Source organism: Coregonus lavaretus (genome assembly GCF_964263955.1).
Source record: "Coregonus lavaretus genome assembly, chromosome: 8".
Taxonomy (NCBI): Eukaryota; Metazoa; Chordata; class Actinopteri; order Salmoniformes; family Salmonidae; genus Coregonus; species Coregonus lavaretus.
The window spans coordinates 25,748,862-25,774,625 of NC_139995.1; the positions used below are offsets into that span (position 1 = coordinate 25,748,862).

Below are 25,764 nucleotides of genomic sequence, written 5' to 3' on the forward strand. Positions count from 1 at the left end.
TTAGAGAAGAGGGAGCAGGGGCTCTCACTTCAGAAGGAGGCGCTGCAGGAGGCCCAAAGGGAGAAGGAGTCAGTGGATGCAAGGAGAGAGGAGCTGGCCAGGCAACAGAAGGAGCGTGGGACCATACAGGCACCCTGTTCTGCTGTGATGTGCACTGTATCTCCAGTGCGCATTCACAGCCCGGTGCGAGTGGTGCCCGCATCCCGCTCTTGTCGGGCTAAAATGAGCGTTCAGCCAGGATGGGTTGTTCCTGCTCTTCGCACCACAGGTGCGTGTCCCCAGTCCTGTACGCCCCGTACCTGCTCCCCGCACTAAACCAGTGGTGCGTGTATCCAGTCCGGTACGGCCCGTACCTGCTCCCCGCACCAAACCAGTGGTGCGGGTCGCCAGCCCGGCACGGCCCGTGCCTGCTCCTTGCACTAGACCAGGGGTGCGTGTTCCCAGCCCGGTGCGCCCCGTACCTGCTTCCCGCACCAGACCAGTGGTGCGTGTCTCCAGTCCGGCACGGCCCGTGCCTGCTCCTTGCACCAGACCAGGGGTGCGTGTTCCCAGCCCGGTGCGGCCCGTGCCTGTTCCTCGCACCAGACCAGTGGTGCGTGTCCCCAGCCCGGTGCGGCCGGTGCCTGTTCCTCGCACCAGACCAGTGGTGCATGTCCCCAGCCCGGTGCGGCCCGTGCCTGTTCCTCGCACCAAACCAGTGGTGCGTGAATCCAGTCCGGTACGGCCCGTGCCTGTTCCTCGCACCAAACCAGTGGTGCCGATCGCCAGCCCGGTACGCCCCGTACCTGCTCCCCGCACCTGACCAGTGGTTTGTTTCCCCCGCCCGGTGCGGCCCGTGCCTGTTCCTCGCACCAGACCAGTGGTGCGTGTTCCCAGCCCGGAGCGGCCCGTGCCTGTTCCTCGCACCAGACCAGTAGTGCGTGTCCCCAGCCCGGTACGGCTGGTGCCAGAGCAGTCCGCTCCACCGGTGCCCAGTCCAGCTCTGGTCAGCTGCTCCAGTCCAGAGCCAGAGCAGTCTGCTCCACCGGGGTCCAGTTCAGCTCCGGTCAGCGGCTCCACTCCAGAACCAGACGTCAACCCCTCTCCAGGGTCGGGGCCTCCCACACCAGGGTCCAGACAGGGCTTGGTGTATCGTGGGGGGATTGCCGGTCCAGGCCCAGACTTCAGCCCCTCTCCAGGGTCGGGGCCTCCCACATCAGGGTCCAGACAGGGCATGGTGCTTCGTGGGAGGACTGAGAGGGGAAGCATCGCGCCGAGGTCCAGACTGGACCAGGGGTGCAACGGGGAGGCAGTAAGGGAGAGGACGTCACGCCCGGAGCCGGAGCCGCCACTGAGGCTAGATGCCCACCCGGACCCTCCCCTGTTAAGTTAGGTTTTGTGGCCGGAGTCCGCACCTTTGGGGGGGAGGGGTACTGTCACGCCCTGGCCTTGAGAGACCGGTTTTCTTTAGTTGGTTTGGTCAGGGTGTGTATTTCTATGTGTACATTCTATGTTATTGTAGATCTATGTTGGCCGGGTGTGGTTCCCAATCAGAGGCAGCTGTCAATCATTGTCTCTGATTGGGGATCATACTTAGGTTGCCATTTTGCCTACCTATGTTGTGGGATCTTGACTCTTGTTTGGCTTGTTTGTGTGTCGCCATTGTGAGCTTCACGTTACGTTGCTTTTGTTGTTTTGTCGGTGTTTAATTAATAAATAAACATGTATGCATTCCACGCTGCACCTTGGTCCAATCCTGTACACGAACGTGACAATGACGCCACAGAGGTGTCAATGCTACACTGTAAAGGGGACACTACGGTGCAAAAGAGATCAAAAGGACATGGCAAAATGCTCAACCATTTAAGGTTTAAGACTTGCTGCCACTACAATCTGTCCCCTATACATTTTAAATTGATGGAGCACTATAACCACATAGGAGTTTAATTGGTACAGCATTCTCACTCACGGGTGCAACAATATATTACATTATATTAAGGCATGCCTCAAAATATGTTAATGAGCTAGAAACAACAATACCATGCACAAACTATTGCAGTGGTTCCCAACCGGAAAACTTTTCCAAATATATTTTTTGAACACTCTCTTATAAACGTGACCTGTGAAATGCACATGGAATTTGTACTTGGGAGCACTCGTGCCGGTCAGATAATACATTACATGGCACATGGTTAGATCTGTATTGTTGTTTCAAGTCCAGTGTGCTCAGGCTGTTGTTATCATTTATATCATTTGAGGGCCGCGCATCACAAGCAAAGTCATTTGAATAACTGTACTTCTATGAAAACCATTATCACAGGCAAGTCTGATTACGCTTAGCCAGAGTCATTTATTTCTTAATATATTACTTTTGGCTTAGCTATACCACAGCCTCTGCCATAGCCACGGGAAGTAGGGGTGCTGAGGGTGCTGCAACACCCCCAGAAAAATCTGAATTAAAATTTTAATACAATTAATTTTTAAAAATCTACACAAAAGTAGTGCTCTGGTCCTTTACTAGTCCTGTATTAGTGGACCGATATAGCAGTCTGTAGCGCATGCAAAAAACAAAATCTGCCACTGACAAAGTATCCCCTTTGTGTCTGTGGTTGATGCACCTTTACAATGCAGAAAACCGCTCATCTGTAGCCCAAACCATTAAAAACTAAAATACCTATTTTACCAGAGCTACATGTTTTTCTTTCTGTTGCACTTTCACGGGACGCTCTTAAAGGGGTACACACAAATTAACCAACATGAGTAAGGAACTATGAAAACTATGAAAATATTTCAAATAAACCATATTTAATCTATGAAAAATTATTGTCACAGAAATGAGATGATTTGCAGTATGGATCAGATGAGATGGAGGTCAGTAGCACTAACTAAATAATAGGGAAATTGTAGGTGTGCTGCAGAATTTTATATCCCATCAAGGTGTGCCATGGTTAAAAAAAGGTGCTGCATTAGTGGTCGAAAGGTTTTTGGCTCTCCAAAGATACGGTCCGGTACTGTATTCTGTGGGGTGGAATTATAAGTATTTTTTAAACCTCCCACTTTGGGCTGGATGTGTCAATGTGTAGTTCATACCTACATAATCTATGAGCAGAATTTCTGTCTAACCTCAATTAGCCATGAAATCCCTAGTTTGAAAGCAACTGTTTACTGGAAGCTGTGCAGCGCCATTTTCCCTACATTTTCCCCAACGTAGGCCAGCCCCCTAGCAATTCGAGTTCCATCCAATGAGGTTCAGCCCCTCGCTATTTGAGTGACAGCTAGTAAGACGCACACATATCAGAGTGAGAGAGAGAGCAATGACGTGGTACACATATCTGCACATACAGTCAGGTCCATAAGTATTTGGACAGCGACACAATTTGCATCATTTTGGCTCTGTACACCACCAAAATGGATTTGAAAGGAAACAATCAAGATGTGCTTTGAGTGTAGACTTTCATCTTTCATTTAAGGGTTTTGTCAAAATTATTGTATGAACCGTATAGGAATTACAACCATTTTTATACATAGCCCCCCAATTTTAGGGGCTCAAAAGTAATTGGACAAACTAACAATCATAAATTAAATTGTGAGTTTTAATACTTGGTTGCAAATCCTTTGCAGTCAATGACTGCCTGAAGTCTGTAACCCATAGACATCACCAGATGCTGGGTTTCTTCCCTGGTGATGCTCTGCCAGGCCTTTCCTGCAGCTGTGGTCAGTTCCTGCTTGTTCTTGGGGCGTTCTGCCTTCAGTTTTCCCTTCAGCAAGTGAAATGCATGCTCAATTGGATTCAGGTCAGATGATTGACTTGGCCATTGCAGAACATTCCACTTCTTTACCTTAAAAAAGTATTGGGTTGCTTTCGCAGTATGCTTCAGGTCATTGTCCATCTGCACTGTGAAGCACAGTCTAATGAGTTTTGAAGCATTTGGCTGAATCTGAGCAGATAATATAGCCCTAAACACTTCAGAATTCATCCTGCTGCTTTTGTCAGCAGTTAAATCATCAATAAATACAAGGGAAGCAGTTCCATTGGCAGCCATACATGCCTATGCCATAAAACTACCTCCACCATGTTTCACAGATGAGGTGGTATGCTTCGGATCATGAGCAGTTCCTTCCCTTCTCCATACTCTTCTATTCCCATCATTCTGGTATAAGTTGATCTTTGTCACATCTGTCCATAGGATGTTGTTCCAGAACTGTACAGGCTTTTATAGATGTTTTTTTGGCAAACTCTAATCTGGTCTTCCTGTTTTTGAGGCATACCAATGGTTTACATCTTGTGGTAAACCCTCTGTATTTACTCTGGTGAAGTCTTCTCTTGATTGTTGACTTTGACACAGATACGCCTACCTCCTGGAGGGTGTTCTTGATCTGGCCAATTGTTGTGAAGGGGTTTTTCTTCACCAGGGAAATAATTATTTTGTCATCCACCACAGTTGTTTTCCGTGGTCTTCCGGGCCTTTTGGTGTTCCTGAGCTCACCAGTACGTTCTTTCTTTTTAAGAGTGCACCAAATAGTTGATTTGGCCACACTTAATGTTTTTGATATCTCTCTGATGGGTTTGTTTTGATTTTTCAGCCTAATGATGGATTGCTTTACTGGCAGTGACAGCTCCTTGGACTTCATATTAAGGATTAACAGCAACAGATTCCAAATGCAAATGCCACACTTGTAAATTAACTAATGAGGGAATAACACACACCTGGCCATGGAACAGCTGAGCAGCCAATTGTCCAATTACTTTTGGTCCTTTAAAAAAAAGGGGGGGGGGGACCACATATAAAAAGTGCTGTAATTCCTACACCGTTCACCCGATTTGGATGTAAATACCCTCAAATTAAAGCTGAAAGTCTGCACTTTCAGCTCATATTCATTATTTAATTTCAACTCCAATATGCTGTGGTAGACAGCTAAAATAATTATAACTTGGTCAATGTCCAAATATTTATAGACCTGACTGTATGTGACTACAGTAGTACACAATTTCCGGACCACTTTTGGCTTGTGAGTGCTACTTTCAGATCTACTGGCTAAAAAGTATGCAAAACTACTGAAGAATCTCTTTAAAAGGGTGTCTTAGAGTGTGTGCCAGGACAGTCAAGCCACACTCCACTCCTCAGGCGTTGTCTATCAATCGGCTGCTGGGGAAGAGGAGAGTCTGACACACTTAAGAGATAGCAAGGTAACCACAGGCAACAGCCCCATGCCTGCCCTCTGCTCCCTGTGGTGGGACTGATTGCTTGTCTCAATCATCCTTTCCACCCCCCATCCCTCCTTTCAACCTCTCTCTTCTTGCCTCTATCCATTCCTCCGTCTCTCTGTCTCTGGCGCCTCAACTCCTCTCACTTGTCTGCTCTGCTTGTGTGGCCATCAAATCAGCAGTCATAACCTTGCCTGGAAAGGCTGGGAGTCAATACATTTAAATAGTAATTCATTATTCTGCACAAAATCAACCTATTAATTATTAGGCTATGCTCCTGGCCATGTTATTATAGGACCCTCTCAGAAACAGTAGTCCCAATTGAAGCGGTATAGGAGATGCTGCGGAACATGTAGCTTTCCCGGGTTCTGAGTGTGCTGCAGCACCACTGTTGAGCAATTTTCCCATTCCATTTCCAGGCCTCATAATGGCACCACATGTGGTCCCAAAGTGACACAATTCGAGAGCTTGGTACTATAAGGTTATAATTGTCAAGATAGAGTTATTGACATACAGTGGCTCTTCCTTTAAACGTTTCAAGCTTATGCCGCGACCGTTTGTGGTAGATGGTGGCAGATTGTGGTAAATTGCATCATTCTGTCATTGCACCACACTATCACAAGTGGCATCAGGCAAAAAAAGAATTGCTGGCGGGTGGTCCCGGAGTTGAGAGAGAACTTGGGTAAATACAATGGCACAATTACAATTCACATGTGGACTGACGATTTTCAAAAAATAGGCATGGTGGGCTTTTGGTTTCTCTCCCTCTAAAAACAGAAATAAATTATTCTAAATAACAAACTGCCTTTATTTACCACAGTGTGAAAGAGTGATAGCCCCTCTATGTAAAGTGAGTTTCTGAAACACGGAGTCCTTCTTTGCTGATGTGAAGAAGAAACTGATTGAAAGAGAGTCCAGCGAGGATAGGGAGGGGAAAGGGTTGCCCATATTTTCAAGACCTGAGCTACTTCATTTATTTATGTATTATTTATGTAAAATGTACTTGTTTATTTAGGCAATTTAATATATTTGTTTAGGCTTGGCCTATTTAGTAGGCTATTTCGCAGCATAAAGCTATATTTGTCAGCATAAAGCTGAGTGACTCACTTATTCGTGGCTTTGGATCAAAATAAATAAGTACCAACATTCTTTCTGATAGTCTTTAATAAATAAATGTTTTGACCAAGTTAATCTGCTTATGTTGTGTGTGTTCAATTATTTGTGACATTGTGGTTACAATGAAGAATGTAAATTAAATAAATCAAATAAATCCTATTCATAATGAATAATCAGATGCGTGTTGCAAGCTTGTCATTTTTCCTTATCAATTTTTTTTTAAACAATTTGATTTGAGATTTTTAGACAATACAAAACATACACATACAAAAAACAACTACATCACACCTGACCAGACCCACCTGCTCACACCCCCATCTCCAGCGCCCACATCACTCTCTGCCACATGGCCTCAAACTGCACCATTTTGTTTCTCTCTGTCGACCCACACGCACTTTCAACATTTGGATAATAAAGCATTTAAAGGCTGACATTGGTTGATTTTAATACTTCTGACAGCCACATTTCTAACTCCATCCATAACTTTTGGACTTTATAACATTCCCAGAAGGCATGGATTATTATAACCTATTGAAAAATGAACCTGGTAATCTAATTTAATTTACTGCAGGCCTAAGACCAATGGGTTTAACCTTCTGAATGAATGATTATATTGAAGATAGAAGCCGCCTCTTAATGAGTTCCGAGAGCCGATCCGTTACCCAACAAAATAATATCCAATTTATTTAGCCTAATTGTTTTTATGACTACATACAGTAGGCTATTATTCCTCTTTTCCTCCCTGCATTAATTCATTTGACTGCATGTCTATTCAACATTTGGCTAAAAAGAAACCAAGCCATGAATTAAGAACAGATTAAAAAAAAAAATTCACAATGATATGCGGCACATTGTCAACTCAAATCGCTTTAAAGAGCCTTCTAATATTAGATAACAAATAAATATACTAAAACAATAACTTCAAAAACAGTCCATTCATCACTGGATTTCTTCAAATTGCTGTGCAGGAAAAGGATGTCATCCACCGTGCCTGGTCGCAGGCTTCCAGCTGGCTTCTCTCTGAAACCACACATTAATCTGAAGGTGACACTTTATCCTTTGTAACCACACAATTACCAGGTGGACAGTAGGCATTTTGAAGTGATAGAGGAAATCAATAAGATCCACAAGTATTCTTTCACAATAGCTGGCAGCTGATTTTTTTTGCCTGATGCAGGACTCTAGTCCGATATGAGAGAGACTGACTGAAACATTCACACCTCCATTAATTTACGAAAGTATTGTCTAATAGCTTGGCTAGGTGTGAAAAATCCCCCGATTTGTGCCACAGTTTAGACTACCGATTGATACTGCGGTCAGTCAGAGTTGAGTCCTATTGTAAAGTGTAACCTAATGGCCAAAAAAGGGAAAACTTGCAATGTATTCGATGCTTAAGTACTCTAAAGTTTTACATTTCTAACTCAATATCACAGACCAGATTTGCACTAACGAAAAATGCATGAACCCTTACAAATATATACATTTATTATAATCCACATAATAATTCAAACGAAATTATCTGTAGCGAGAGGAGAGACAGCATGCTAAAGACAATCAGAAAGAATGTCTTTAACCCTGCATTACAATATAACTTATTTTGAACGAAAGCTAGGAATGAGTGAGTCACTCAGCCCTATGCTGTTCCTGCTTCTGTTGCCTATTAGAGTGTTTGTTTAACATCCTACTGATTCTGTGATCGCCAAACCTCATGCAACTGCAAAATGTTGGATAAAGCAATTTCACCCCACAAAAAATACACTTTGTCAGAAGAAGTTGTAACTGGACCATGTAACACGCTTATAGACGCATATACAGTATTTGTTCATCAACATATTTATGCTTTTGTTAATAAAATAATGATGAAAAAAACTCTTTCAAAATGCAGATGTTTATTTCAACTACATCAACTACAATATTTTATGTAACCTTTTTCTTTGTAAATAGCTAAATTTACCATCAAAAATCAAATATAGGCCTGGTCCCTGGCGAGAAATTGCTCCCCACACATGAAGTTTGAGGGGATGCTTGGGACTCGGCTTGCTTGATCTTCTTCCTTTTTTTCTGTAGCAAATTGCTCAAGGGCCACGGTTGATTCGTCCGTGAAGATGACATCATTGAATGTCTCGCCAGCTTTGAGGATCACCAAAAATAAAGATATTTTGGTTTCAGGTCATTTTCTTAAAAAAAAAAATACATAGCCTATCAACGTGTAGGCATACTGTGTAATAAAATCGATAATTGTGTACTAAAAACGTGAATGTGTGTTTGCAGATCATACAACCATGCCGACAACCATCCGTGGAGATCAGTGGACAAAGGGCTGGACAACGGGCCCACCGAAAAAACGCATGGTTCCCAAGAAAGCGTTGAGTTTTGTTAGATTCTTAAAATGTGTTTCTGTACGCAGCATTTGTGTGTAGGAGTCACTTGTAATTCATAATTTGTCTACTGTTTCTATCATAGGCCACTGTAATCGATGGGGGCTCAGGGCAGTACCATGCTGCTCATCTGATGAACGTGCACATGGATCAGATTCAAACTTTGAAGACCAAGATCGAGTCATTGAAGGCAGACCAGTAGAAAGAAACATTCTCTGAGGGCAGAGATATGGGCGACAGCTGATGCATTGGTCCAGAGCGGAAAAAGCATTAAAGACAGAGTTAATGAGTACTTGAGGTCAACGAGAAAGTCTGGACATGGCCTGCTCGCCCTTATGTAAGGAATTAGGCACTTTACTATGTTTACTATGTAGGCTACAGTAAACATCTCATTGTCCTATTGGTTTTTGTCAGACTGCACAGTAGCCTAATAAACATATGCATTTTAAAACAGTGTATTTTTTAAAATCAAATTCAATAATATATTTGTACCACTGTAGATGCTGTGTTAAATTTTTTTGAAAACAGTTCTCGGTTTACAGTAGTGTTCTGTTCAATGTTCACTACCTATGTAGTATTCTAAATACCCCAATTCATGTTATTAAGTCCAAAAGAATACAAGACAAAAATTGCTGACACCATTCAAACCAATAAGGGTTAGGAACTGTAAAACCAATATCTCAGAATCATATTTTTGCAGATAGAACCTTATCGTCCCAAGCTCTCGAAAAGTTTTTTACTGGAGGCATCTGTTCTATATTCTGTCTGTGATGTAAGGCCTTAGTGCTGAATGCATCCAAAGTAAAAACCTCTACATCAGCAAACTTATCATAACTGGCAGACTTTCCTACTGTATATATAATGTTAATGCCCAAGACAAAGAGTTACACTACAAGACAACTCATGCTATTAATGTGCTTCAAATTGTACCTCAGGCATACAATTATGTTCCTGTAGCTTAAGTGTAAGCAATGAGATGAGATTGATGTGTTTTGAAAGTACACTTTGGGGATAGCATTTGGCAAATTGGCACTAAGTGCATTCTGTGCGGTACAGTAAGGAGTGTACATGAAAACATACCTGAGGGATATAAGTGTGTTATATAAATGGGGGGTTACAGAATAAACAGCTACAAGGCTGAGTATGGCTCCAAAATGAGCTTTGTGATGTCTAATCACTCACTAAATCATGCAGTGTTTGCTATTTGGAGCATCAGCCATTTGGAGACAATTTGGAGCATGGCACCCCTCTCTGTCCATACAGGATACAACTGAGTAGAGTTCAACTGCTGATTGAACTAGAGGACTCACCAGAGCACACATCAGGCCTGCATCACCATGAAATGACAGAAGAGCCCAGTGACGGCAGGCCATCCGTGAAATTACATCAACAACTCCCTTATTGTAATTACATTTGGTTAAATGGGAAAGCAAAGTGTGGGTGTAATGCAATTAACATGTAATTGACATCCTGGCCAGGTTGATGCAAATCATTTTTGTTCACACCGTGGTCTTAACAATGTCTCAATGGATTTTCACCTACAATGCCTATCATAAGTAGCCCCTTGGATTTCTTCACATTTTATGTTGTTACAAAGTGGGATTAAAATTGATTTAATTGTCATTTTTTGTCAAGGATCTACATAAAATTATTTGTAACGTCAAAGTGGGATTTCTTGAATCCTAAATTGTATTAACACTAATATACTTTACTTTGATTAGATAAGTATTCACCCCCTGAACCAATACATGTTAGAAAGAGCTTTTGCAGCGATTACAGCTGTGAGTCTTCTTGGGTACGTCTCTAAGGGCTTTGCACACCTAAATTGTGCAATATTTGCACATTATTCTTTTCTAAATTCTTCAAGCTCTGTTAAGGTGTTGGGGATGATGGCTAGACAGCAATTTCCTAGTCTTGCCATATATTTTCAAGCAGATTTAAGTCAAAACTTGGCCACTCAGGAACATTCACTGTCTTCTTGGTAAGCAACTCCAGTGTAGATTTGGCCTTGTGGTATAGGTCTGGTGTAAAGCAAACTGAAGCAGGTTTTCCTCTAGGATTTTGCATGTGCTTAGCTCCATCCCATTTATTTTAATCCTGGAAAACTCACCAGTCTTTGTCAATGTCAAGCATACCCATACCATGATGCAGCCACCACCATGCTTGAATATAAGGTGGCAGTTACTCAGTGATGTGTTGTGTTGGATTTGCCCCAATAATGAGGCCTAAATGTGTATTCCTTTCCCATGTTTTTTATTTTTCAGAATTACTTTAGTGCCTTGTTCTGGAAGATATTTACTCTGTATATTCGTATTCTTCTTTTCACTCTGTCATTTAGGTCATTATTGTAGAGTCACTACAATGTTGTTGATCCATCCTCAGTTTTCTCCCATCACAGCCATTGAACTCTGTAGCTGTTTTAAAATCACCTCATGATGATATCCCTGAGCAGTTTCCTTCCTGTCCTGCAGCTCAGTTCAGAAGGATAACTGTATCTTTGATGTGTCTAGGTGGTTCAATACCTCATCCACAGCATAATTATTAAATTGGCATGCTTAAAGAAATATTCAATGTCTGATGTGTTATTGTTACCCATCTACCAATCACTGCCCTTCTTTATAAGGCTTTGGAAAAGCTCCCTGTTCTTTGTAGTTGAATCTGTGCTTGAAATTCAATACTTGACTGTGGAACCTTACAGATGTTGTGTGTATGGGGGACAGGAGAATCATGTCAATCCTTATTATATCACACAGTGTGACTCCATGTAACTTATTATGTCATTTGTTAAGCCACATTTTACTCCTGAACTAATGTATGCTTGCCTAAACAAAGGGGGTGAATACTTATGCAATGACAATATTTTAGTTATTGAATTTTTATTAAATTTGTAAATATTTGTAGAATTTTCTTTTCACTTTGACATTATGTCGTATTTTGTGTAAAGTGTAAGTACACTTGGCCAAAAGCATGTGGACGCCTGCTCATCGAACATCTCATTCCAAAATCATGGGCATGAATATGAAGTTGGTCCCTCCTTTGCTACTATAACAGCCACTCTTCTGGAAGGCTTTCCACTAGATGTTAGAACATTTCTGCGGGGACTTGCTTCCATTCAGCCACAAAAGCATTAGTGAGGTCGGGTACTGATGTTGGGTGATTAGGCCTGGTTCGCAGTTGGCATTCCAATTCATCCCAAAGGTGTTCGATGGGGTTGAGGTCAGGGCTCTGTGCAGGCCAGTCAAGTTCTTCCACACCGATCTCGACAAACCATTTCTGTATGGACCTCGCTTTGTGCACGGGGGCATTGTCATGCTGAAACAGGAAAGGGCCTTCCCCAAACTGTTGCCACAAAGTTGGAAGCACAGAATCATTTAGAATGTCATTGTATGCTGTAGCGTTAAGATTTCCCTACACTGGAACTAAGGGGCCTAGCCCGAACCATGTAAAACGGCCCCAGACCATTATTCCTCCTCCACCAAACTTTTCAGTTGGCACTATGAATTGGGGCAGGTAGTGTTTTCCTGGCATCCGCCAAACCCAGATTCGTCCATCGGACTGCCAGATGGTGAAGCGTGATTCATCACTCCAGAGAACACGTTTCCACTGCTCCAGAGTCCAATGGCGGTGAGCTTTACACCACTCCAGCCGAGGCTTGGCATTGCGCATGGTGATCTTAGGCTTGTGTGTGGCTGCTTGGAAACCCATTTCATGAAGCTCCCGATGAACAGTTATTGTGCTGACGTTACTTCCAGAGCCAGTTTGGAACTCGTTATTGGGCGTTTCAACCGAGGACAGACAATTTTTATGCGCTAGGAGCTTCAGCACTCGCCGGTCCCATTCTGTGAGCTTGTGTGGCCTATCATTTCAAGCTGAGCCTTTGTTGCTCCTAGACGTTTCCACTTCACAATAACAGCACTTACAGTTGACCGGGGTAGATCTAGCAGGGCAGAAATTTTATAGTAGAACGGACTTGTTGGAAAGGTGGCATCCTATGACAGTGCCACATTGAATGTCAATGAGGTCTTCAGTACGGGCCATTCTACAGCCAATGTTTGTCTATGGAGATTGCATGGTTGTGTGCTTGATTTCATACACCTGTCAGCAATAGGTGTGGCTGAAATAGCCGAATCCACTAATTTGAAGAGGTGTCCACATATGTTAGGTCTAAATGTATAGTCCTACAGTAATAAAACTAATCTATACGTAACTACTGCAATACTGAGTATAAGGAATAAGGAAGCCAGAAAAATAAGTGGATATAGAGTGCATATAGGCAGGTAAAATGATGGAGAGAACATTTTATGGCAGGTCATAATGTTTTATATTAAAAACATTCCTAATATTGAACTTTTAATAGGCTTTTGGAAATGTTTGTCCATCTCACTGAGTAGCTAGCTGCTATCTGTGTTTTGGGGATCTTTCCACTTAGACCACAACAACCACTTTGTTATTTGCTCATCACCATTAAAAGATTTATAATAACTTGAGCTTGAGAAGCATGGTGAGATTGGCTTTGGGGTGGTTTGTTGTTGTTGTGCAACCAATCTATTCTGCAAAAACACTCGCTCTCCAAGTAATAACCGGATAATACAAACACTTGGCAAAAGTTGGGGAAGGGGAGGAAACAATTCAAAGCAAAATACCTAACAAATATCAAACAAACAAAATCTCCACACTGTTGTCCTAGGTTGTCTTACAAAACCATATTGTTTCTACGGTAATGGGGTTGAGAATATATTATGCAGACTAAAGCTTTCAGAATGGTTCTAAAATGTGTTGAGTCATTTGGTTTTGCATTTCGTCCACGTTAACAAAATAATCTGAAACACAACCAAAACAAACAGCAAATGCATTCAACAAGTTTGTAGAGTCAAAAGCTTAATGTAGTCATTGGGTGTTATAGATATGGGACCAAATACTACACTTTTTACTACTTTAATAACCATAAGTGAATTTGTCCCAATACTTTTGGTTCCCTAAAATGGGATGACTATGTACAAAAAGTGCTGTAATTTCTAAACGGTTCACCCAATATGGATGAAAATACCCTCACATTAAAGCTGACAGTCTGCACGTTAACCTCATAGTCATTGTATCATTTTATGTGTCACTGTCCCAATACCTTTGGAGTTCACTGTAGAAGCTATCTATATGCTACTGTACATAATTTCAATAGATCACCTGTCCTAATCAGTACTGCTGTGTTGTTGATGTAAGTGTGGGCAACACTGCAAGGCGGTGGATGCTACTGTGCTGTGGAATACTCAACTGAAAGGATCCTCCCTGCCTGATGTTTTTGATGCCTTTCTGACAGTCAGACAACACCCCACGGGCTCTGCTGGAGAGCCTACAGATGTACTCCAGCACTGACTTATTCAGCACACTACCTCATGCCCCACTGTGAGACACAGAGCTGCAGCACCATGCAGAGATCCACTCTATTGGTCTTTTCACTGGCATTTCGGAGGACAGAGAGATATCCAGATGTCTACAGAAACTAACACTGTGGATAGATAGCCAAACAGACATGACTACTTCAGCCTATAACACATAATAGTAAATTTAGTCCTAGCCCCATCGATCCCTTTGCAAGTTGTCCCTGGGGCTGGGTATTCCTCACCACCACAACAGGATGATGTTCAATTGCATCTCTGGCTGCTCATCTGTAAAATGCATTTCATGTTGTGGTGTTTAATCTGGTTCCAGTAACTTCCTTTGAAACCTTTACAGATTGGTGTAAGGGAGCTTACTGTGAAGCCAACGGCCTCTGGGATTTAAGCAGCCTAAATACAGAGCCGGCCCAAGCAACACACTATCAGGACGCTTAGAGAGCAACACCATAGACACAAAACCATGAGTAGTGTATGTGTGTATGCATGTGTGTTTGGGTGAGTCAGGGGGAAGTGCCTGGGGATGTAGGGAAATAGTAGTGATGCTAGTTTCACCATGGCCAATCAGATTAATATCATGTGCAGAAGCCCTGGCTGGCTAGCCCAGTGTCAGTTGCTCAGAGCACGCCTTGATGAACCTCCAGCATCACTGGGTGGATTCACTCCGGCTATAGAGCCAGGCTATAGGTAGTGGGGAGTGGGGAAGGGGGAGACTGGAAGGAGAGGCAGTAGGAAAGAAAATCACAGTGGTGCTCCCTGCTGGAAAGGGACCAGTGCTGGTGCAGTCCCTTCAGACTGTGTGTGTACCTTCATGCTCAGCTCAATATGGCCTAGCCTCTGAGGCCAAGCACACATTATAGAGAACACTATCCATGGGGGAGGTCTTTGGTTAATGTGATTCAATAACACACAACACCAGACTTTCACTGAGCCAATGACCGTAAAACAAACCAGAAAGTGCCTTAGCAGGAGCACACAGCTGCCTTAACCACCTTATCCAATATATTACAGCTCTTTTGCAAGGATTTGTGAGTGAAATGTTGTAACTACTACTCTATAAAGCCCAAACAACACCATAGAAATCAATTCACTGTGTGTATTTTGCAGCTGTAACTTTTTATTATGTAACTGGTGTTTTGTTTAAGTAAGGGTAAGGAAGGGTCATGTAATGTAATGTAGTACTCACGCTGCGCGATCTTGGCCAGGTGCAGGCGGTTGACCCAGGAGATCTTGCTGAGGGGGCTGGGGGTGTTGAAAACCACCATGAAGCTGACGGGACGTCCCGACCTGGAGGGGAATGCACACACACAACTTAAAACAACTGACTCATGCTCTGTGGGGACCTCATCAAGCCCATTGTTCTACTGTCTACAGCAAAGCAGCAGCTAAAAGCCCATCAGTGTTTTATGGGTCATTCACTGCACTGGAGAAGAGCCTTAGGGTGTGGGAATAATGGGATAGTGCTCCATAGAGCCAATCAATGCATAAAGACAAATACCACATACAAATGTTCTGCAAAAGGCCAGTTCCTTCTCACTGACAGAGCAAGGAAAAAGTTACAGGTACTATTTCAGACTTTCAAACTGAAATCCAATAAAGCCAAGTTCTCTTTTGGTCTACGCAGGGTCATATAAGATATAGGTCTATGGCCATCAGTTTCCCAAAATCAGGACATTGCTGTAAACTGGTCTGTTCTATGGATGTATGTTTGGATATGCCATGGGATTGTGATATGGTTGGATTATGTGATTATGAAATTCTGGTCTGCTTTTTATTTAGAAGCTTAGTCGTATGTGACTATTCGATGCTGTAGGCCTATCTATTTTACACATGTTGTAAACAAACCCCCCACTGGGATAATAAGACATACTGTAGATACTCTACTGTACTATAAGACTGCCTCCTCCCTTGTGTCATTCTAGGGACAGGATGAGGAGGAGCGGAAGGATAGGGAAAGGGAGGAGATGTCGAGACCTCTCCCTCAACGTAAACAAAACAAAGGAGCTGATCGTGGACTACAGGAGACAGAAGAGGGAGCACGCCCCCATCCTCATCGACAGGGCCGCAGTGTATAGGGTCAAAAGCTTCAAGTTCCTCGGCGTGCACATCATTGAGGACCTGAAATGGTCTCACAACACCGACACCGTGTTGAAGAAGGCACAACAGCGCCTCTACAACCTCAGGCACTGAAGAAATTCGGCATGGCCCCTAAGACTCTCACAAACTTCTACAGATGCACCATTGAGAGCATTCTGTCGGGCTGGTACGGCAACTGCACCGCCCTCAACCGCATGGTTTTCCAGAGGATGGTGCGGTCAGCCCAACATCACCGGGGACATACTGCCTGCCCTCCAGGACATTTACAGCACTCGGTATCAAAGGAAGGCCAAGAAGGTCATTAAGGACCTCAGTCACCCGAGCCACGGACTGTTCACTCAGCTACCGTCTGACAGACAGTGACAGTACAGGTGCATCAGTGCCAAGACCAAGAGACTAAAAAACAGCTTCTATTACCAGGCCATCAGACTGTTGAACAGCCATCACTTGCCGTCTACCGGGTGATGCACACTACTCACACACACAAGCTATCACATACTCACAAACACACGCACACTCGCTGTTGTCCCATGTTATAGAGAGATTAAACCACTGGACATAGTGTTTTTTCAACATAGCTCATTATAATACTTTAATAATACTATTTATACACACCGCATATTCATTTATATACTTTTTTATATATATTTTTTTATATTTATTTCACCTTTATTTAACCAGGTAAGCCAGTTGAGAACAAGTTCTCATTTACAACTGCGACCTGGCCAAGATAAAGCAAAGCAGTGTGATAAAAACAACAACACAGAGTTACATATGGGGTAAATCAAAACAACTTGATTCTTGACATAGCTCACTCTAATATATCTACAGCTATACATATCCTTCTTAGTAAATCTTGTGTAAATTCATCCGGTGTATATACTGTACATATAGATTGCTTTTGGATTACTGTTACAGTGCTATTTGGGTTGTTAATTAGATTTGTTCCGACGTTTCTTGATTTTTATTTAAAATATATATAATAATTTGTGTACTACATTTTACTGCATAGTTAGGAGCCAGTAACATAAGCATTTCTCTGCACCCGCTATAACATCTGCTAAACTGTGGATGCGATCAATAAACTTTGATTTGATTTGAAGGAGTAAGAGACCTGTAACCACGGAGCCATAACAAACAGCACATTTCACCTCCCCCTGTTTCAATCAGGATGGTGGAAGTGATGTGAAGGTAGAGACGCCCAGATCAGATAAGAGAAAGGATGAGAGGGGAGCGTGAACTGCTAACACACAAAGATTGAGCCAGGGAGCTGGATTAACAGGCCAGAACCCCCACTCCGCCCCCTGCTCCTCGCCCCTTGGCCCCCAACATGCCTCTTACACCCTGGGTAAAAGCTGACCGTTCTGGCCTGCATGTGGGAATAATGTGATCCTTGAACAGGGGGAGCTCAGTGTGGAATTTTTAAAGGTCATAGGCCTCCAGTAGTGGATCACTCTGAGATCAGCAGCTTTGATTGAGCCACCATGTTACCTCTCAACAACGGCACACAGTTTTACATTTACCAACTCTTCCTGCTCACACTCTCATCCTTGCAGTCTCTATGCAATACTTGTCTTAAATGTTCGTTTTTCCTGAATAAACAAGGACACAGATACTACTTGCTTCAGGTTGAGTGATAAAAGATACAACAGCAGTAAACATCCCCAGTGACTCATTTCAGCCTCTCTCTCTCTCTGTCTGTCTCTCTGTGTGTGTGTGTGTGTGTGTGTGTGTGTGTGTGTGTGTGTGCGTGTGTGTGTGTGTGTGTGTGTGAAAGTGCTTTGTCACTGTACCCAATGCCCTGCTTGTTAAAGAGCCATTCTTGATGCACACACACACACACACACACACACACACATGGAAGGCATTTCACATTCAGCCGTTCAGACATCATTAGAGGGTAATTGAGTGGAGAACAGTGTGCAGTCTGAGAATCTGCTTCTGTCATACCTGCCTGCTGCCCGGCCCGCTGTCAATTCATATTCACTCAGACAGAGTGAGAGACTGAGAGAAGACAAGGACAGAAAGACGTGAGTAAGATCTCCAAATTATTTGACATGTTGAAAAAGTGGAGCTTTCATACAGAGATGTAATTCATACCCTTCACTGTTTAAATACAGCAGAAGCAATTTGCTGAAGAAAGAGAGAGAGATGAGGCAAGAGGGGAGAGAGAGGGGGAGAAAGATGAGAATGAAACTGGTCACTTCATCAGATTGCCAGGGAGGGTAATACTTGATGCTGACGCTGCTCCAAATCAAAGTGGACTTGGAGTCCTCCCACTGGCTGATTGACAGGCGCAGTACAGGTGTGCTTGTACACAGGCAGCATGGGGAAGTAGGCACAGGCATGCTGGTGGAATAGAGTGGAGCGGTGTGGAGCAAGGACCAGGCCCACAGCCCAGACCCGGGCTGATTTATGGCTGCTGGTCACTGCTGAGGCACACATTAATGCACAAAGAGGGGACGGATGTTGGAGTGAGTGCTGAGCGAGAGCCTGTCACGCAACCGGAACACACCTATTCTCCAGACACTGAGAGAGGTCACAGTCACAGGCTCTTGTGAGAGCTTCAGTGTGCCTAGACCAGACCTGGATGGACGGGGAAAGTCACAACTTAGCTGCTCATTGCGAGGGGAGTGAATGATGCATGTGCCATGCAGCAAGTCAAAGATGTACTTTCCACATTTGGACTATGTGTGTGTGTGTGTGTGTGTGTGTGTGTGTGTGTGTGTGTGTAGCACTATTAAAGCAGCCATAGTTAAAGCAGATGTTAATGATGTGCTGTCACACATACGGCAGTGCCTTTGAGCAGTAGAGATTCCCCCCACGTCCTCAGCTCAGCCTGTCCCGGCTCTGTGTGGAGGGATGGAGGGAAGGAAGGGGATGGCTGTGATGTGCTGCTTGCTTGGAAACTCTCCCAGGATGACAGGAGGGGACCAACTCAGTAAAGGGGTGCCCTGCTGTGGACCCACTCTCCCTCCACCGCTCTCATAGAGACAGAACAAGACTGTGTAGAGTATCAACGTGTGTGCATGATTGAGAATTGAGAGAGAACAAGAGATAACAAAATAGTGATAGAGAAAAGAGAGAAAGAGAGAGACAGAGTGAGAGACACAGAGAGCGAGACACACAGAGAGAGCGAGAGACACACAGAGAGAGAGAGAAAGAAAAGAGAGAAAGAAAGAGAGAGGGATTGCAGAAAGGCGCAAAGTTCTGTATCCAATCTTCAAGGAAAATAGATTAAAAGGGAAACGTGTGGCACTTGTGGTCGATAAACTATATATTGACAACTAAATGTTCAGAGACACATGGCTATTCTAAAAGTTGTAATAGAGGAGTTGAATAATGGAACACCCAATACTAGCAATGATAGGGATTGGAATATTAAATAACATTTATAGTAAGTATAGTATTTAAAAAAGGATAAAACTATACAACAAGAAAAGATAACAAGCAGAATAATACATCTTCAAATACAACTAATTAGAACATGGCTTTTTTGGCGGGCAATAGTTGTTTTGGCGGACGGTTGTTGGGGTTGGTCCTGTGTTCTCCCTGGCGTCCTTTCCCCCTTGCGGCAGGTGTGGGAAGTGGGTGCGTTTGCACGCTCGGCCCATTTCCTCCGCAGTCAACCATGTGGTGTGCATTTTTGTGTTTGGAAAGGTACGCTGTTAATTGAGTGAGAGGGGAAATGGTTGCATATCCTAGAGCCGATGGGTGTCTATGAGCAGGGGTAGTGAGGGAGAGCTTTCAATTTTGTGTAGATGAGGGATATACAGTGGGGAGAACAAGTATTTGATACACTGCCGATTTTGCAGGTTTTCCTACTTACAAAGCATGTAGAGGTCTGTCATTTCTATCATAGGTACACTTCAACTGTGAGAGACGGAATCTAAAACAAAAATCCAGAAAATCACATTTGCATTTTATTGCATGACATAAGTATTTGATACATCAGAAAATCTGAACTTAATATTTGGTACAGAAACCTTTGTTTGCAATTACAGAGATCATACGTTTCCTGTAGGTCTTGACCAGGTTTGCACACACTGCAGCAGGGATTTTGGCCCACTCCTCCATACAGACCTTCTCCAGATCCTTCAGGTTTCGGGGCTGTCGCTGGGCAATACAGACTTTCAGCTCCCTCCAAAGATTTTCTATTGGGTTCAGGTCTGGAGACTGGCTAGGCAACTCCAGGACCTTGAGATGCTTCTTACGGAGCCACTCCTTAGTTGCCCTGGCTGTGTTTCGGGTCGTTGTCATGCTGGAAGATCCAGCCACGACCTATCTTCAATGCTCTTACTGAGGGAAGGAGGTTGTTGTCCAAGATCTCGCGATACATGGCCCCATCCATCCTCCCCTCAATACGGTGCAGTCATCCTGTCCCCTTTGCAGAAAAGCAACCCCAAAGAATGATGTTTCCACCTCCATGCTTCACGGTTGGGATGGTGTTCTTGGGGTTGTACTCATCCTTCTTCTTCCTCCAAACACGGCGAGTGGAGTTTAGACCAAAAAGCTCTATTTTTGTCTCATCAGACCACATGACCTTCTCACATTCCTCCTCTGGATCATCCAGATGGTCATTGGCAACCTTCAGACGGGCCTGGACATGCGCTGGCTTGAGCAGGGGGACCTTGCGTGCGCTGCAGGATTTTAATCCATGACGGCGTAGTGTGTTACTAATGGTTTTCTTTGAGACAGTGGTCCCAGCTCTCTTCAGGTCATTGACCAGGTCCTGCCGTGTAGTTCGGGCTGATCCCTCACCTTCCTCATGATCATTGATGCCCCACGAGGTGAGATCTTGCATGGAGCCCTAGACCGAGGGTCATTGACCGTCATCTTGAACTTCTTCCATTTTCTAATAATTGCGCCAACAGTTGTTGCCTTCTCACCAAGCTGCTTGCTTATTGTCCTGTAGCCCAACCCAGCCTTGTGCAGGTCTACAATTGTATCCCTGATGTCCTTACACAGCTCTCTGGTCTTGGCCATTGTGGAGAGGTTGGAGTCTGTTTGATTGAGTGTGTGGACAGGTGTCTTTTATACAGGTAACGAGTTCAAACAGGTGCAGTTAATACAGGTAATGAGTGGAGAACAGGAGGGCTTTTTAAAGAAAACCTAACAGGTCTGTGAGAGCCGGAATTCTTACTGGTTGGTAGGTGATCAAATACTTATGTCATGCAATAAAATGCAAATGAATTACTTAAAAGTCATACAATGTGTTTTTCTGGATTTTTGTTTTAGATTCCATCTCTCACAGTTGAAGTGTACCTATGATAAAAATGACAGACCTCTACATGCTTTGTAAGTAGGAAAACCTGCAAAATCAGCAGTGTATCAAATACTTGTTCTCCCCACTGTATATGGAGGCTTAAATATCCTGATCTAGTGATCGCGGAGACTCAATCAAGCTACATTTACGTCATTTAGCAGACGCTCTTACAGTTAGTTAGTGCATATATAATATTTTTTTCATACCCCGTGGGAATCGAACCCACAACCCTGGCGTTGCAAACGCCATGCTCTATCAACTGAGCTACATCCCTGCCAGCCATTCCCTCCCCTACCCTGGACCAATTGCGCGCCGCCCCATGGGTCTCCCGGTCGCGGCCGGCTATGACAGAGGGATTCGAACCAGGATCTCTAGTGGCACAGCTAGCACTGCGATGCAGTGCCTTAGACCACTGCGCCACTCGGGAGACACTCGAGAGCTAGTCGTCTGGACTTCTTTCTTATCTCATTCTCGTTGGCACCAAAAGTTTAAAAAGTGTTGATAGGGGACAGAATGCGGTCGGACCATCATATAATTGGCATATACATTACTCTTACTGAATTTCCACGTGGGCGAGAATATTGGAAATGTAATCAAAGCCTATTGGATGATAATTTATTTTTAACTAGGACAAAGGAATTTATAACTGACTTTTTCCGACATAACATAGGTACAGCAAATCCCCTTATTGTATGGGACACCTTTAAATGTGCCTTTAGAGGCCATGCAATCCAGTACTCATCTCGAAAACAAAAGCAATTTAGGTCAAAAGAGTTTATACTAACAAAGGAAATAGAAAGTATAACAGAACAGATAGATAGCAATAAAAACTGTAACATAGAGGCTCAGAATAAATTAGAGGAAAAACAAAAAGAAATGGAGAAACTTATTCAAGAAAGATCAAGTGTAATATATTATAAAAATAAAGAAAACTGAATGGAATATGGGGGAAAATGCACCAAATTATTTTTTAATCTTCAACATAGGAATGCTACCAAAAAGAATTGAATGAAATTGGTTACAATTGACGGAGTAACCCATGATTCACCAAATGATATTTTGAAGGAGGAAACAAGGTAATTTAAGCATATGTTTCGTTTCAATCGCCTCCATCTTCTCTAACTGAAGCTAATTGTAGAGATTTTTTTTCTATTGATAATGTAAAATTAACAGCCAAACAGAAAGACTCATGTGAAGGTGAAATTACAGAGGAGGAACTTCTGGATGCAATTAAAGACTTTAAGTCTGGGAAAACTCCAGGGTTGGATGGCATACCAGTCGAAGTATACCAAACCTTTTTTGATATACTAAGAGGACCGCTATTAGCATGTTTTAACCACTCCTATGTAAATGGTAGATTATCTGACACTCAAGAAGATCTCATTATTACTGAAACAGGATACAAGTGGAAAATATAAAGATCCAGTCCATTAAAAAAATTGGAGGCCCCTTACACTTCAGTGTTGTGATGCTAAAATTCTAGCAAAATGTATAGCGCATAGAATTAAAAAGGTATTGTCGGATATTATTCATTCTAATCAGACAGGTTTTTTACAAGGAAGATACATTGGAGATAATATAAGGCAAGTATTGGAAACAATAGAACATTATGGAAAATCTGAGAAACCAGGCCTGCTATTCATAGCAGACTTCGAAAAGGCATTTGATAAAGTACGACTGGGGTTTATATATAAATGCCTGGAGCATTTATATTTTGGTGAATCTCTTGTAAAATGGGTCAAAATCATGTATAGTAACCCTAGGTGTAAAATAGTAAATAATGTCTATTTCTCAGAAAGTTTTAAACTGTCAAGAGGAGTAAAACAAGGTTGTCCACTATCGGCATATGTATTTATTGTGGCCATCGAGATGTTAGCTATTAAAATCAGATCCAACAATAATATCAGGGGATTAGAAATCCAGGGCTTAAAAACAAAGGTGTCATTGTACGCTGATGATTCATGTTTTCTTTTAAATCCACAACTAGAATCACACCACAGCCTCATAGAGGATCTAGATACATATTTTAACCTCTCTGGATTACAACCAAATTATGACAAATGTACTATATTACGTATTGGATCAATAAAAAATACAATTTTTACATTGCCATGTAGTTTACCAATAAAATGGTCTGATGGTGATGTGGATATACTCGGAATACATATCCCAAAGGAAATAAATGATCTCACTTCAATAAATTATAATAGAAAGTTAGCAAAAATAGATAAGATCTTGCTACCATGGAAAGGTGGGTGCCTGTCAATTTGTGGAAAAATCACCCTGATTAACTCTTAAGTATTATCCCAGTTCACCTATTTGCTTATGGTCTTGCCTACGCCTAGCGAACAGTTTTTTAAATTATATGAGAAAAAAATATTCCATTTTATTTGGAACGGCAAGCCAGACAAAATTAAACGGGCCTATTTATATAATGAATACAGAAATTATTAAATATTAAAGCATTAGACCTATCACTAAAAGCTTCAGTCATACAAAAGTTATACTTAAATCCGAACTGGTTCTCTAGCAAATTACACTGCTAAAAAAAATAAAGGGAAAACTTAAACAACACAATGTAACTCCAAGTCAATCACACTTCTGTGAAATCAAACTGTCCACTTAGGAAGCAACACTGATTTACAATACATTTCACATGCTGTTGTGCAAATGGAATAGACAACAGGTGGAAATTATAGGCAATTAGCAAGACACCCCTAATAAAGGAGTGGTTCTGCAGGTGGTGACCACAGACCACTTCTCAGTTCCTATGCTTCCTGGCTGATGTTTTGGTCACTTTTGAATGCTGGCGGTGCTTTCACTCTAGTGGTAGCATGAGACGGAGTCTACAACCCACACAAGTGGCTCAGGTAGTGCAGCTCATCCAGGATGGCACATCAATGCGAGCTGTGGCAAGAAGGTTTGCTGTGTCTGTCAGCATAGTGTCCAGAGCATGGAGGCGCTACCAGGAGACAGGCCAGTACATCAGGAGATGTGGAGGAGGCCGTAGGAGGGCAACAACCCAGCAGCAGGACCGCTACCTCCGCCTTTGTGCAAGGAGGAGCAGGAGGAGCACTGCCAGAGCCCTGCAAAATGACCTCCAGCAGGCCACAAATGTGCATGTGTCTGCTCAAACGGTCAGAAACAGACTCCATGAGGGTGGTATGAGGGCCCGACGTCCACAGGTGGGGGTTGTGCTTACAGCCCAACACCGTGCAGGTCGTTTGGCATTTGACAGAACACCAAGATTGGCAAATTCGCCACTGGCGCCTGTGCTCTTCACAGATGAAAGCAGGTTCACACTGAGCACATGTGACAGACGTGACAGAGTCTGGAGACGCCGTGGAGAACGTTCTGCTGCCTGCAACATCCTCCAGCATGACCGGTTTGGCGGTGGGTCAGTCATGGTGTGGGGTGGCATTTCTTTGGGGGGCCGCACAGCCCTCCATGTGCTCGCCAGAGGTAGCCTGACTGCCATTAGGTACTGAGATGAGATCCTCAGACCCCTTGTGAGACCATATGCTGGTGCGGTTGGCCCTGGGTTCCTCCTAATGCAAGACAATGCTAGACCTCATGTGGCTGGAGTGTGTCAGCAGTTCCTGCAAGAGGAAGGCATTGATGCTATGGACTGGCCCGCCCGTTCCCCAGACCTGAATCCAATTGAGCACATCTGGGACATCATGTCTCGCTCCATCCACCAACGCCACGTTGCACCACAGACTGTCCAGGAGTTGGCGGATGCTTTAGTCCAGGTCTGGGAGGAGATCCCTCAGGAGACCATCCGCCACCTCATCAGGAGCATGCCCAGGCATTGTAGGGAGGTCATACAGGCACGTGGAGGCCACACACACTACTGAGCCTCATTTTGACTTGTTTTAAGGACATTACATCAAAGTTAGATCAGCCTGTAGTGTGGTTTTCCACTTTAATGGAGTGTGACTCCAAATCCAGACCTCCATGGGTTGATACATTTGATTTCCATTGATAATTATTGTGTGATTTTGTTGTCAGCACATTCAACTATGTATAGAAAAAAGTATTTAATAAGATTATTTCATTCATTCAGATCTAGGATGTGTTATTTTAGTGTTCCCTTCATTTTTTTGAGCAGTGTCTATAATATATATATATATATATATAAACATGGGGGATTGGAAGTGATGCAGACAATTACACTGATGGAAGTTACAATCTATCTGCAGGGCCCTCTGCTAGCCCTCTGCTAGCCCTCTGCTGGCCCTGCCCCTATGCTGGCCCTGCCACCTCAACAGCTAGCCCTGCCGGCCAAGCAACCAGCCAGCCTCCAGCAACAATTAGTCTGCTATCAGAGTC

General features: G+C 43.3%; 1 protein-coding gene across 1 annotated transcript in view; it reads right to left on the reverse strand.

Moving 5' to 3' along the window:
* Nucleotides 1-25,764, reverse strand: part of LOC311133981 (rho guanine nucleotide exchange factor 10-like protein) — a gene marked incomplete at both ends in the record, with an annotated part of 141,111 nt that overhangs the window by 77,677 nt on the left and 37,670 nt on the right. Inside the window, one exon of the mRNA XM_084167606.1 lies at nucleotides 15,256-15,356. Within this exon, the coding sequence (XP_084023732.1) occupies nucleotides 15,256-15,356 (101 nt within the window). The remainder of the gene's footprint in view (nucleotides 1-15,255; nucleotides 15,357-25,764) is intronic.